The sequence below is a fragment of the Lycium barbarum genome, chromosome 4 (genome assembly GCF_019175385.1).
Source record: "Lycium barbarum isolate Lr01 chromosome 4, ASM1917538v2, whole genome shotgun sequence".
NCBI classification, from domain to species: domain Eukaryota; kingdom Viridiplantae; phylum Streptophyta; class Magnoliopsida; order Solanales; family Solanaceae; genus Lycium; species Lycium barbarum.
In genome coordinates, this window is record NC_083340.1 from 29,337,080 (window position 1) to 29,351,392 (window position 14,313).

General features: G+C 32.5%; 1 protein-coding gene across 1 annotated transcript; it reads right to left on the reverse strand.

Annotated features, from left to right (window-relative positions):
* Window positions 1–4,827: 4,827 nt before the first annotated feature.
* Window positions 4,828–7,849, reverse strand: LOC132635745 (probable WRKY transcription factor 40). The gene is made up of 4 exons (XM_060352248.1): window positions 7,692–7,849; window positions 7,010–7,318; window positions 6,229–6,345; window positions 4,828–5,314 (listed from the first exon to the last, which is right to left on the reverse strand). The coding sequence occupies exons 1-4, from the start codon at window positions 7,767–7,769 to the stop codon at window positions 5,039–5,041; spliced, it is 780 nt and encodes a 259-aa protein (XP_060208231.1). The 5' UTR covers window positions 7,770–7,849; the 3' UTR covers window positions 4,828–5,038.
* Window positions 7,850–14,313: the final 6,464 nt, after the last annotated feature.

Sequence of the window (14,313 nt, forward strand, 5' to 3'; positions counted from 1 at the left end):
TAACTAAGATTCTTTTTATAATACCAACGATATTTAAGCAATATTTGGTAGTACAAAATGAATGATCAAGGGCTCTAGAAGAGCTAACTACTTATCTAGAAGATCATGACACTAGTAGTGACCAAACAATATTTGATTATGGAGAATAAATTTAAGGCTCCTGAAGTACTTATATAGTATTATATTATTCGTTCGTGATTGTATTATATGAAGTTGTTATGATAGAAATACAAGTTGTAGTAAACCCGAAGTTTACTAAAGTAAATGACTATCATATTGTAGCTATTAATGATGGGATGATCAAATATCTACAAAATCATGGTGGGTAATAAATATCTATCTGAAAGGTTACACGCCTTATTTTCCAACGTATACTACAATATAAGCATGATGAAATCACATGTCACGGTAACCAGAAGTTTATCGATGCAAAAAAGAATTCATGTCATAGTAAATCAAAAGTTTACTAAAACAAATAGCACATGTCATGGTAAATCTGAAGTTTACTAGTATAGATAATTTTATCAGTTGGCATGAGCAATTTAGCCATCCCGAATCATACATGAAGTGCAGATTGAGTATTCGACATATATTGAAGAACTAGAAGTTTCTTAAAGAATTTATTTGTGTGCTTGTTCTCATGATAAGTTGATTATATTGGCTAACGTTGGGATTAAATTCCCTAAATTCTGAAAAAATATAGAAGGTGAATATGGGTCCGTTCACCTGTTATGTGATATCTTAAATAGATGCATCAATGAGATGGTCACATGTACGTTGATTGTCAACCTGCAGTTTGACGTTTATAACTTGCTCAAAATAATTGAGTTAAGAGCACAATTTTCAGATTATGTAATCAAGACAATCTGTCTTGATACTGGTTTATATCCAAGCTGGTTTGGCGTTAAATGCCTCCATTAAATAACCAAATCATTGCTTATGAGAACAAATCTTCATCTGCTGGTTTGAGATATGATATATTGTATACAACATCACTTGTATGCTTCATACCAATAGATTATGATAAATTCTCCCCTCACAATTGGTTCAGGGTTAGGAACCAGATATTTCCATTTAACAGTTTTTTATGTGTGGTATATGATTAATTAATCTACCATGATGCACAAAGATGGATTCCCCCAAAGAAGATGCGATATATATTAGTTTTTCTAACATAAGGGGGAGAGAATAAGCAGCTGAGGAATATGTTATGAATTATCATTAGTATGATCCTCATTAAAAGGATAATTCAACTAAAATGCTAGAAGCATTTGCTGACCAAAAATTAATTTCTAATTTCAGCTGCAAAATGCTCCTATTAAATTCATGTCCCTGAAGGACAGAGTCTACAACATGCATGAAGCGTGGTAGACTAATCAGTTCCAAACGCAATAATCATTGAAAAGAAAGAGGAGCAAATGATCAATGATCATTATAAGGAGGCAATGTGCCCTTGAAGAGCCTACGACATAACACTTCATGAAACCTCATGAGAGGTTTAGGTACCTAAAAATAATGGAAGTGATGAGATCTCAATAAGTTATGTCACATTGCGAACCGATACAAATGATATATCGTTGACGATATCTTTGATACAATATAGTGCAATATTGTAAAAGATTGTGAGGATCTGAATTCTACGTATATAAAGCATGCTAACGTAGAAATTATTATTGAGTGAAATGACGCACCTTGGTTAGCGTAAAAGCTTATTGGATCTGCTGTCCGGACACCAGAAGATGTCACATATTTAAATACAAATAGATGTTGTTACAGCCTATATGAATTACTTGACAAAATTATATGAAAATTCTTGAAGAAATTTAAATGCCTGAAGCATATACAAGTTGTATAAATTTGTTCATAATTCTTATATGAATTAAGTTAAGCAAGGTGAACGCGATTTTATCACCTTAATGAATATTTACTGACTAAGGGTACAAATGACTCTATTTATCCTTTTGTCTTTGTGAAAATCAAAATCTATCATATTGTTGGTGTAAGTTGATTACTTGAATATTATTGAAACTCTTGAAGAGTTCTCAAAAGCAGTATATTATCTGTTGAAAGAAGTTGAAATGAGAAACTTGCAGAATATTTTGGTTCTGAAGTGCCATATCTTTATGCAATTGATGCATTTATATATTTCGCTAGGACTCTAAGGGATTATAGTCATATGATGTTGTTCTACATGACAATCAAATCATATAAAGATAACATTTGTTTATAAAGCAATTCAGGAATGCACTTGGAGTGATTTCAACAATATTATATGTTGATACAACTCTATCCAAAGACTGAAGATGTAGCAACATACATACCCCAACTAAATAGTGGATTCATAAAAGGATAGAGCTTATTTCACAAAAGTTGTTCTTCACACACAAGCTCCAGAAGAATGGTGATATCAACGTGCAAGAGATTTGTTCGAGCGATAATATGACTGATTTATTCACCAAGTCTCTACAAACTACAACTTTCAAGAAGATGGTGCACAAGATTGGAATGCGAAAATTCAAGTTTTAGAGTGATGTACCCATCAGGGGGAGTTAATACGTGTTGTACTCTTTTTCCCTTGGCCAAGGTTTTGTCCCAATTGGGTTTTCCTGGTAAGGTTTTTAATGAGGCAACCAAATGACGTATTATTAGAAATGTGTACTCTTTTTCCTTCACTAGAATTTTTCCCATTGGGTTTTTTCTAGTAAGTTTTTAACGAGGCACATTATCTATCAAATAGACATCCAAGGGGGAGTGTTATAAATATTATTTATTATTATGGATGTCTATCTTTAGGAGAAATATTAGGGTTAGTGACTTTGGGATCAAGTCACTTTTTCCCTATAAATATAGAGGTTTTCCTTCATTGTAAATCAATCCCTAACAAGAGAAATAAAAGAATTCCTCTCTTCTCTCTTTGTCTACAATATTGTTATTGCTTGCTTTATTATTTTATAACACATACCCTTTTCTTTCTTTTGAAGTATACAAAGTATTTTACTAATGTAACAAGCCGGCGCTCATTTTTATTATTTGCAATCCAATTCTGTTTTAAGACTTTGATTAAGTTGGTGTTATCTTTTTTATATGGTTCGGAAATCGGTTAAATTAGAGCATTTCAGTTGTTACTGAAATTGCTTTAGTGTTTGTTGCATCATTATCGCGAGCCCAAACACCATGATCGTGAAGGGTTGTGGGAGTTGATTGGTCAAGGGGACGTTGTTCTCTTCACAATTGCAACGCACAGACCGCGAAGGTGGAAGTCAAATATATTGATCCATCGCTAACGCGAAGACCAAGACACGTTCGCGCGGCATTAGGGAAGGGTTGATGAAAGCTAGGGCCTCCACGATCGGGTTGAGCAGGTTGTGACTACAATGGTTTGTCTAAATTGAACTCCATGATCACAAGGCTAGTGTCGGATAAGCCTGTCAAGTGGGCCGGGCCATATAAATGGAGGTCACATGGGGCCGGGCTGAGCCATAGTTAGTGGGCAGGGTGGGTTGGAGGAGGGAAAGGGTTGTCCGGACCAGCCCCCTACCCAGGTAGGGGTACATAGTGGGCTAAGTGGGACAGGCTGGGTTTTAATTAGTGGGCCACGCCGAATTTTAATTATTTTTTAAAAAAAAATCTAATACTAAAATTTATTAAGTTTGATACATTAAAATCTAGTGTTGTCAAGTTTATTTTAACCATGAAGTTCCTTAAATTATACTTTGGCCCTATTTTCAATCTATAAATACTATTCATTTTTCTCCATATTGTCTCACAATTCCCTACTCTCCTCTTTCCCTAAATTTCCTATTCATCTAAATCTCTCTCTCTCTCTTCCAACTTCCAAGTTCAAATTTCAAAATTTAAATTTAATGGATAATAATAATCCTCCTCCTCTTCCTCCAGTCCGAAGATTAAATTCAAGTCCGGTGTAGTTGCATTTTGAGCGAGTAAACGAGGAACATGTTAAATGTCAACATTGTGGTCAAATATATTTCCATAACTCCGAACCGGTTTTTGGGGGTACCGGTCCGTTACGTAGGCACTTGGACAAAAGGCACAAAATTGAACTTTGAAGTTATCTCTTCTTTAAATTTCTCCATCGATGTTAGCGTTTTGAACTTTTCATTTGTAATGAGTTAACTGTTCAAGTTTGTATGTTTTGAATTTGCAATGTTATCAATTTAAGTTTGAAGTTTTATTTTAAATTACTTATGTAGTCTTGTATCACATTCTCAACTTTTTATAATTTTAGCACTTAAATAGCCTTTGAGAGTCTTCATTCCAACAACATATTCAAGATATACACAAATATATCATTAACCTTATATACATAAATATACCACTTAAATAAAAAAAAAAAATTGAAGTGGGCCAGGCCGGGCCCCGGTGGGCCAAACCCGGGCTACCGGGCTAAATGGCATATCCGGCCCAGCCCCCTAATTTTTTCCACTAGCCCAGCCCACCACCCTCTTACCGGATTGGGGGGACGGGCCGGTTATGGGTCGGGTTAGGTGGACAGGTTATGGGCTGGGTTAGGTGAGTCGGTCCCGGGCCGACCCGGCCCAATTGACAGGCTTAGGGTCGGATCGCGTAGAAAGGCGAACTGAGTATAAACTGATAGGGATGAATTTCAGTCCGTATTTCTTGTCAATCTGGGATAATTGGAGATCCTGGTGATTTCTAATGCGATGATTTTCATCTACAAACATAGACTCTTTATTCATCCTTTCATGATTATAACCAATTTTGGCTAGATTTGAACCATAAAAACATGAGATTTCGTAGGTTAAATTGTGGAATTTTATGTGACTACGGCTAATATTTATGAACTAATTGTAACATCTACTCCCAATATTGTCTTAATCATTCTGTATGTTTTATTATAATATTATGAAATAATTATAAGAGTAAAGAAAACATCGCTATCAAAATAGTAAAATTTACATTTCGCTCATTCCAATCTCAATAAAGAAACAGAAGCCGCTTGAGTAACAATAATTTTTCTTTATTTGAAAGTAATTTTCCAGAGATAGCTTGCGTGCCATTAATCATATTCGTAAATTTTTCCAGAGATGGCTGCAGCAACGGCAGCTGTGAAACTAGGATTACTGGTCAATGAAGACGCCATTTGTTCGACTAAATGTTGTTGTAATGAATTTTTGTCAATGTCTTCCATGAATTTGTTCAAAAATCTTGAATCTGTTGTAATACCTTGGTTAATAAATGGAACCGTTACTTCTATTTGGGATGGATGAGGGTGGTTGTGGTCCCCCTCATATGTAGCTATTAAAACTGATGGATCTTCAACACTTCTTTGCACCTATAAATTGAGTTATATATAGTGTTATTTAGTAAAGACATAAGTAAGAATGTAACAAGAAAATGAACTTAGGGTTCAACTTAGTTTCAAAGGTTCGTTCATGAAGTAAGAATTGCCCAAAAGTATATAAGGAGACTAACTCTTCCATCGCCAGTACCTATGTGGGAAATCTAACAGAGTGTGTTCTCTTTAACAATAAACATTTAGATGGGTCATGGGATGGTCTCAAATTTTCATATGAAATCCATGTAGGAAGAGATCTTAGATTCAAATTCCATTACCACCTATTATAACCAAACAACCAAACAAAAAAATCTACTTATTTGGACTATAAGAAAGAATAAACTGCGTGAAAAGTCGTGTTACAATTATTAATTACGTACACACTTCAGTATTATTATCTGATGTGTGTAATGTAAGTGTGAACGTAGGAGGTATGTGCGAGTGATCATTTGGCTATAAATACTATTCGGTGTTTCCAAATTAATATTGAATATTTGAAAAACTTATTTGAGGAATATTTTAAGTAAAATAATTGTTTTCCATCACAAACTTTTTACTATTTTTATATAAAATTCATATTCAAATACAACTCTAATTTCTAAATACTTGTTTTTTACTCAAATTTTAGATATCTTTTTATTGCGGGCTTCAAGCCTTCAACCCAATATTGTCTCAACGCCTAATAACTAAATTCCTCGTTCAAACTATATAAGTGCAAGTATATACGTACAAACGACCGATCCATCGGTCAAGTTATTCTTTCTCTAACTTTGGAAGAAAGAGTTGTGACGCAAGTTATTTTCTCTCAACTTTGGACGGCCCAAATAATAAAATTAAGGTGCAGCCATGTTTCTTTAAATTCTTGCTATTCGTTTAATTAGTTAAAGAAGACTTGCTTGCATGAAACTGACCTTCTTCTTGACTGGACATGTTGGTGCAAATGAACACTTGTAGTAGGCTCTTGGGTAAGGGTTATCTCTTGTCACTTTTTGACCATATTTTCTCCAGTTATATCCATCCTTCACCACCTGTAAACCATAGCAACAAAACAATAAGAACGATATTTTAACAATCAACACCCAAAAAGAAGTTATTAGCGGAGTTTATACTTGAAATTTGTTAATAAAGCTATGTATATCTTTATGTGATACTGTACTTTACGTTCTAACGCATTCCAAAACTCTTGAGACCGTTATTTAACGTCAATATATACTTTCCTTATGTTTTAATAATTCAAAGAATTAAAGCTAATAATATGTCCTCTCCACTAAATTACATCTCAGCTATTATTTTTATATTTTATTCTACTATTTCATAAAATATATATACATACACACAAATAAACAGTAGTACTACAATGTAAATCAGATACCCGTTAAAATGATGTAACATAAAATAGCACAGAGAAGTATATGAGAAAAGGTTAATATTATGAGGTGGATTAACTCTCATGATTGTTGATTATACATACACACAAATAAACAGTAGTACTACAATGTAAATCAGGAGCCCGTTAAAATGATGTAACATAAAATAACACGGAGAGGTATATGAGAAAAAGTTAATATTATGAGGTGGATTAGCTCTCATGATTGTTGATTATACGTTTTGAGATGCCCCTTTGCCTTTAGATCAATATCTTAAGGTTCATCTCTTTAAGATTTAAAAATGTATTTAAAATTGTTGACTTACTGAGGTTTGATCTGAGGGATTAGTTTTAACACAAACAGTTGAAACATTGGTTGTGATTTCTCTTGGACTCTTTGGTGATGCTTCTTCAAAGTCGATGTCTGAATTATTCACACAACACACGTCTTCAGCCTTTCTTTTCCTTGATAATAATAATTTGGAATTATCCTCTTCATGAGTGGAGTAATTTTGCAGCAACTCAATTATGTGAGCTTGCAAGAAATTGTAGTTCTCACATAAATTTTTTAGCATGGTTAATAGCTTCTTATTCTCTTCTCTCATCCTAATCAATTCTTCATCCAACGTCTCACGCTGCATAAAAATTAAATTATTAGTTTAAAATATATCCAAGAAAATGAATTAGTTGTCCACCAAAGAGCGTCTCTTTACAGTAGTAAGCAAAATTTGTGCAGCAACAACAACAAATAGCAATAATAAACATAGAATTTAATGTATTTACATGGACAATATAAAGAACTTCTTTTCGACAAATATCAAAAGCTTTTACGCGATTAGATTACCATTTACTTGTTGTAGCATATCATTACCTTATTTTCAAGATGATGATGATGATGATAATAATAATAAGTAGTAGTAATTAGAAAAGGACAAAAAAAAAAAAACATTTTTGTAAAAGACTGAAATGTAGATCTAAAAATTAAAAAAGAAATGTAGATCTACTTACCGTACTGCTATTGATGTGCAATGAGGGGTTTGTGTTGAGGTCAATAGTAAAAGTTTTGTTTCCCGAATTTGTATCCATTGAATCTAATTTTTCTTTATCCTTATTCTTGGTTGATGATTGGTGTTTCGATGAAAGGAATGAAGAGACAAAAATAAAAAGATGGCTTATTTATAGATTGAGAAAGTCGAAGTAGTTAAATTGATTTTTGGTTTCATCTGGAAGAGAAATTGCAAGGAAATTGAGCGCCATAAATGTATATTATTGGTAATTGCCTATTCAAAGACTCCACTGTCGGAGTGGCCATTTAGAAAAGACTTGTGAAACTGAATTGTACTTTCAAGGAAGTCTATCTTCAAGTCTTGGTCAATTTTCAATTTAATTGATGAAGAATTGCTTCAATACTAGTCCCAAATTATTTGTTTTTCTTCCTAAAAATGTTCCCTTTTCATCCGAACATATTCTCAGTATTATTGTGTGAAACTTCCTTAGACAAGAAAGATTCTTTGTTACTTTTGATTTCCAAGATTAATTAATTTTTCTTATCTCTGAGTTAATATGAGCCTCTTTTTCAAATTTTTTTTTTTAAATTAAACTTTCCATTAACCGCCAAAGTAGAGAATTATAAATCAGTAGCAAGTTATGCACAACTTGCTATCAGTCCAGAAATTAACACAAGAGCTAAGCTAGAATCTAGACTATGAATCTAGGTGGAGCTCTTAACACATAAAACATAAACAATTTCCTTTGTTGCGCTTGCCCAATTCCTGTTTTGTTTCTCAAAGATTCGCATATTCCTCTCAATCCAGATGGCATGAATAACCTCTGTACATAGCATCTTGACATGGGCTGATGTTAGGTTTTTGAGTTTTTTCTTTCTATGTGGAATTGGATTAATAAAACCCAATCCAATTAGATTTTTGGGTTTTCCCTTCCTATGTGAAATTGGATTAATAAAACCCAATCCAATTTGGACCAGGCCAATTTTGCCCAAAATTTCCTCTATATATAGGATCAATTTAGGTCTTATTTTGAGAACACAAGAGTGAATTCATAGCAGCCATATAGAGAGAAAAACATGAGAGAGAAAACAGATTTTCGTCCAGAAATTTCCTGCTACAGCAGTCCGCTTTAAATTGTGTGTCTTGATTCGTTAACCGTTGGATCGTGCTGACATTTGAACTGGGGTTTATCAACATCTGGTTCTTCGATTTCAACGGTGGAGATCGGATTTTGTGGTCTGTAGCTCCAGTTTTCGAGTACGAACAGTAGCTCTGTTTTGGGGGTGATTTCTCTCCTTTCTTCGCTAGTTTTGGTGCTATCTTTTATGTATTGTTGCTCCGTGCTTGGCTTTGTTGTTGTAGCAATTTGGAGAACATTGTTGTAACTCTTGTTGATTTTAGTGGAGCTTTTATGGGCCGGAGGTCCCGTGAATGTTTCCTCTTCACCTTGAAGGGGTTTTACCACGTAAATTTGGTGTCTCTTCCATTCGATTTATTTTTGCTTGCTTTGCTATTTTATTGTTGGTATAGCTGCTGCCTGGATTTTCATTTGTGCTAGTGTTTATTGTTTTCTCTTGGTTCAAATAGTATGAGAAGTTTCGACTTGGGTATTTCTTCCGCTGTTACCTTATCGTGCAATTTGATTATTGCTTGTTTCTTCCCAACACGTGAGCCTTATGTGATCTACCCTTTGACATGCAATCAGCCACTGTTGATGCTGCTCCCAATTTGCTGGAGAATAAGCCTGCAATTGCATCCACTATAACACACTATTTTACAGAGCTCTAGTATAATCACACTGCTAAAAGAGGTGCTCTCTTGTCTCATCCCAGTTCTGACATAGGCAGCATTTAGGTTCCACCTCAATTCCCCATTTCACTGACCTGTCAATAGTTAACAGCTTAACCAACAAGTGCAACCAAGTAATGAGCAAAGCTTTTGGCCTAGCTGCATTTTGAAACATAATGCACTTCCAAGGAACATTAGAGCTGATAGGAAGAGATTGATGATAAACTTGTCTGATCAAACTCTTGCCTGGATTAAACTGCATCTGACCCACTAAATCCCTAGATTCAAACATTTTCCTGATCATCCAACAGGCTTGTTTTGGCACTGGTACACTTTGCAGAGGCTGTTTTTTTTTTTTTTTTTTTTCCTTTTTCGACTTTAGACACTATGTTGTCAAGTTATTCATTTCGTTAGCTTTATCACCTACTTCCAAAAGAATCTAATAATTAGCTTCCTAAAATTTTTAACTCCTGAAATGTATCATTAGTAACATGTTTTAAACAAAATTTAATCTGAAAAATTTTGGAATTATTTTACGCTAAATTAAATCGAAATTGATTGATTTTGAGTTACGTATTGTTGTACTCCTATTAAATTGGGTAATTGTGTTTCAGAAAATTAATAAACTTTTTCAAGAAGGATATAAACGTCAAAGTTTGGAGTACAAGTCATCAAATCATTACAACACTAGAAAAATGCAAGAAAATGTACGAATGATAATTATGAAAGTGTTTTGAGTTTGAAAGAGCCAACTCAAGTTTCACACTTAAGCTTCTGTATACATGAGCTTTCCTTGAATTTACTAAATCTAGTCTATTTTGCAATTACATTTTACGAAGCCATTTGGTCATGATTTCATCTCATGAAATAAAATTATGAGATGAAATCACGTTTGAACATGTCATTTGGATTTTTTAAGTTATAGTTTTTTTACAAACATAAAAATCTCATAAGTTGTGAAAATCATCAAAATTCTCAATTCTTATACAATCTTACCAAATGAGTAAATCATAATTCATAATAAAATTAATACGCTACTAGAAGGCCTTTCTAAAAAATACAATATCAATTGATCAAACTTTAGTTCATTAAAAAGAAAAATTTCACATCAATAATAATGTAACTACTCTTTAATATAATCCTTCCACATGGTAAATATATTTTACCAACTTGTAGATTAATATTTAATATAAATGGTTGGTAGACATGATTGGTAAATAAATCTTTTAGATGGGATAAAATAATCTTAGGATAAGTGGGATAAAAAAGGATATCCCATCTTTTAAGTTGGGATGCATTTTGTACCATGTTTGGTACAAGGTATAAATTTATCCCGGGATAAATTTATACATTCTATCAAACATGGTACAAAAAATTAGTGCTGGAATATCCCAGTTTATACCATACACCAAACGACCCCTAAGGGTATAAAGTGGGATTTACTCCTGACATAATTTGCAAAATTCTTTTTTGAATAATCGACATCAACTGCCTTTTCTTGTTTCTCTTCTTCTATATGAATGTCTCAACAATTTTCTGCACGCGGCACAAAGAAAAAGTACGTGTGAGTGTAAAACTTTTTTTCTTCACATTTATGGTTTTTGCGGCGTAGACATATTACAAACAAATTACGTATTAAATTTCTATTTCAGCGCATATCTGTTAAAAAATAGATTTTGATCTAATTCAACCCAAAAGCTAGATCATGAGGGAAGTTTGCCTAAGTACATATAAGGAAACCACCCATCTCATTAACTATGCGTAAATTTCATAAATGGTCATATAACTATCACATTTTTTCACCAAAGTTACTTAACTATGTTTTCTAACACAAAAGTTACAAAACTTTGAACTTGCTTACACAAAATTACACTTACCAAAAAATCCAACTACCGATGTGTAATGTTTTTTTAGTTTTCAATTTTTAATATAATAAATACAAACTAAATTAAAAAGAACCAATCTGATCTAAAACTATTATGCATATATCAAAATAATAAAAGGGTGAATAAATTTGAAAAAGTTTATCACAAGATTATTATTTCTTATGCAAATAGTTATAACTTTTACTCTTTAAAATTCAATTTCTTACTATCCAACAAAATGTAACACTTTTTAATATATATTGGATAAAAGGGTCAATATGCGTAAGATTGAAAAAAAAAATTGTTTCAAGTAAATTAACCAAATATACTAATATTTATATCAAGCAATATAATATTTACGACGCTAAGTTTTTTCCAAGAACAACTCTCCAAAAATTTTAGTTCTATTGAGCATATAATTAAATAATCAAGGACAAGCTTATCTACGATCATGCCCTCATCCGATGTATTTTGTTTGCGTACCACAATTATGAAAATTTCACCATCTAACCGTTAGCATTATAAGCCACAACATTTTATTTCCACTCATGAAAATGAATCATATAGAAAAAAAAAATTGTGGGGAAAAAAAGAAATTATCAAATTAACTGAGAAAGTTAATCATAGCTGAATGCGCATTTTATCTCCACATATTTTTGGCTTGAGAGCCCTAGAGAGAAGTATAGTATATTTGGTGGAATGATTGATTCTGTTTCTTTAATATTTTAATTTCTGCATATGGATCTTGAGTCGGATCGGTTCTTTTTAATTGATTTTGCAATTATTAGATTAAAATAAAGAAAGATAAAAAATAAAAATAAAAGTATTACCCATGAAAGATACCATTTTAAGTAATTTTAAAGCTTGCTCGTCCAATTTATTAAAATCTTTTTTTCAACAAACTCTATATGTCAATGGTAGTTATAACATGTTAAATCACTTCGACCAGTTTGGAAATAAGTCGATGACATCAAACCAAACTGACATAAGTCGAGCTGATTTAAGTGAACTTACTACAATATCGAGTTGAGTTAAATTACATCTACATAATCAGGTCGATGGTGAAAATGATTTCACTGAAATGTTAACTATTTTAGTCCTCTTCAATTTATTTTCACCATCCGTTCTTTTCTCTACTTGCAAACTTTAGTCAATCTAGTAATTATTACACGTTTAATAATCAACCATAAAATAATAAATATTATGAAGAATAATCTTATCTAATCGGTTTAGAACTTGAAGAAATTGACCTATACATTAATTTGTAATTGAATCAGTTTGGACTTAAGAATTAGCTCATTTTCAATGTAGCTTGATGACTTAAAAAGCAATTCAGGATTTTTGTAACTTTAAAACAGCGTCAGCATGCACGTTTAACTAATTGCAACTGTATTATTTACTTAATAATATTGGGGAAATAATCCTCCATTAAGGTAAATTTAGGAAAAGAAAAGAAACCAAGTAAACAATAAACAACTTAGCCCCACATGACTCATAAACGAGAGTTGGAAAAGATACAAATTTTATTGTGAGATGGTAAGTATTTCTTTATAAATAATCAAAAGTTTTGGTTCAAATCTTAAGAATATAATATCTTCTATAGAAAAATAGTTAATATAATATCTTCTATAGAAAAATAGTTAATTACAAAATACGATTTTCTGAATTAGACGAACTTGAAAAATAAATATTGAATACGGGTCAGGAAAGAAGTTGGTAAAGATGCAATTTTTTGTGCGGAGTGCCCTTCAAATGCATTGGTTTTTAATTTTTGTTCCTCAAATTAGTGGTCTTTAATTTTTGCCCATTTCGCCTAATATCATGAGGTTTGAGGTTCGAACCCGGCTCAGTAAAAAAAAAAGACAATTTCGCAAAGCAGAATCTGGAGTAAAGTTAGGCTTGTTCGCAAAGTTAGGACTTAAAGTAGAGTTTTGGCATATCTGAAGGCAAAACTATATACCTTAAGGTAGAGTTTGAGTCAAATTCTACCGGATCAGGTAGAGTTTTGAGGCGACAACTGAAGGTAATAAAATTCTGTCTACAAGCAGTTTGGATTCCGCCTGACAGAGTTTTGCAAGCAAAATGCTTTCTGAAGAAACTCTACCTAACTAATTTTTTAAATTTTTAACTAAGCAATGATTCAAACCTGAAATTAAAGAATTCTAGTAAAGAGCAAAAATTAAAGACCATCCCAAAATTAGGACATTCCTGCGAATTGTCCGAAAAGATGTGAAAAGTTCGTGGCAGCCCAACATTTCGAACTCAAATTGTTAGTCAACTACGATTAGATTTTCATGCCACAACATGCTGATGTGTACAAGTACTTGATTGATGGCAATAGTGATAGCAGACACCGCTGACGTTTCATTTTTTGCATCATTGATATGACGTAAACATTGCCGTAATGTAAATGTAATCCTTGGCCCTCTTCTTCTTCTCTTCAAAGTCCTTTCTCGTCGTTTATTAGAAAAAAGGCAAAAAGTATTAAAGTTTTTAATTTATGTGACATTCTTTTTCTTTTAATCACTAAAAAAAATGATATATTGTTATATTTAATAATAATTTAATTTTAATTTTACCTTTTTGCAAGTAATAAAATGATTTCTAATCACATAAATTTTTATAATTTATTTTAGATCACGAATTCCAAAGATCTTTCTTTATATCTTAAATTTTGTGCCTAGTCAAATACCTTCGTATAAAATGAAACAGAGGGAGTAGTAAAAATATCGTTGTGTTTAATAAATTAGCTAATATAATTAATGGAACTAGCCAGTACACTTTCTTTTGTGGGAAAAGGGTCATATTTACCCCTCTATTATTGAAAAAAGGTTTAATATTACCCTCCGTTATATAATCGATCCATATTATACTATCGATCCATAAATGCCCTGAAAGTTATAAAAGTCGCTTAAATTTTTCCTTCCTTTATTAACCCCATCCGTTTTAGCCAAATGACATGCCAACCAC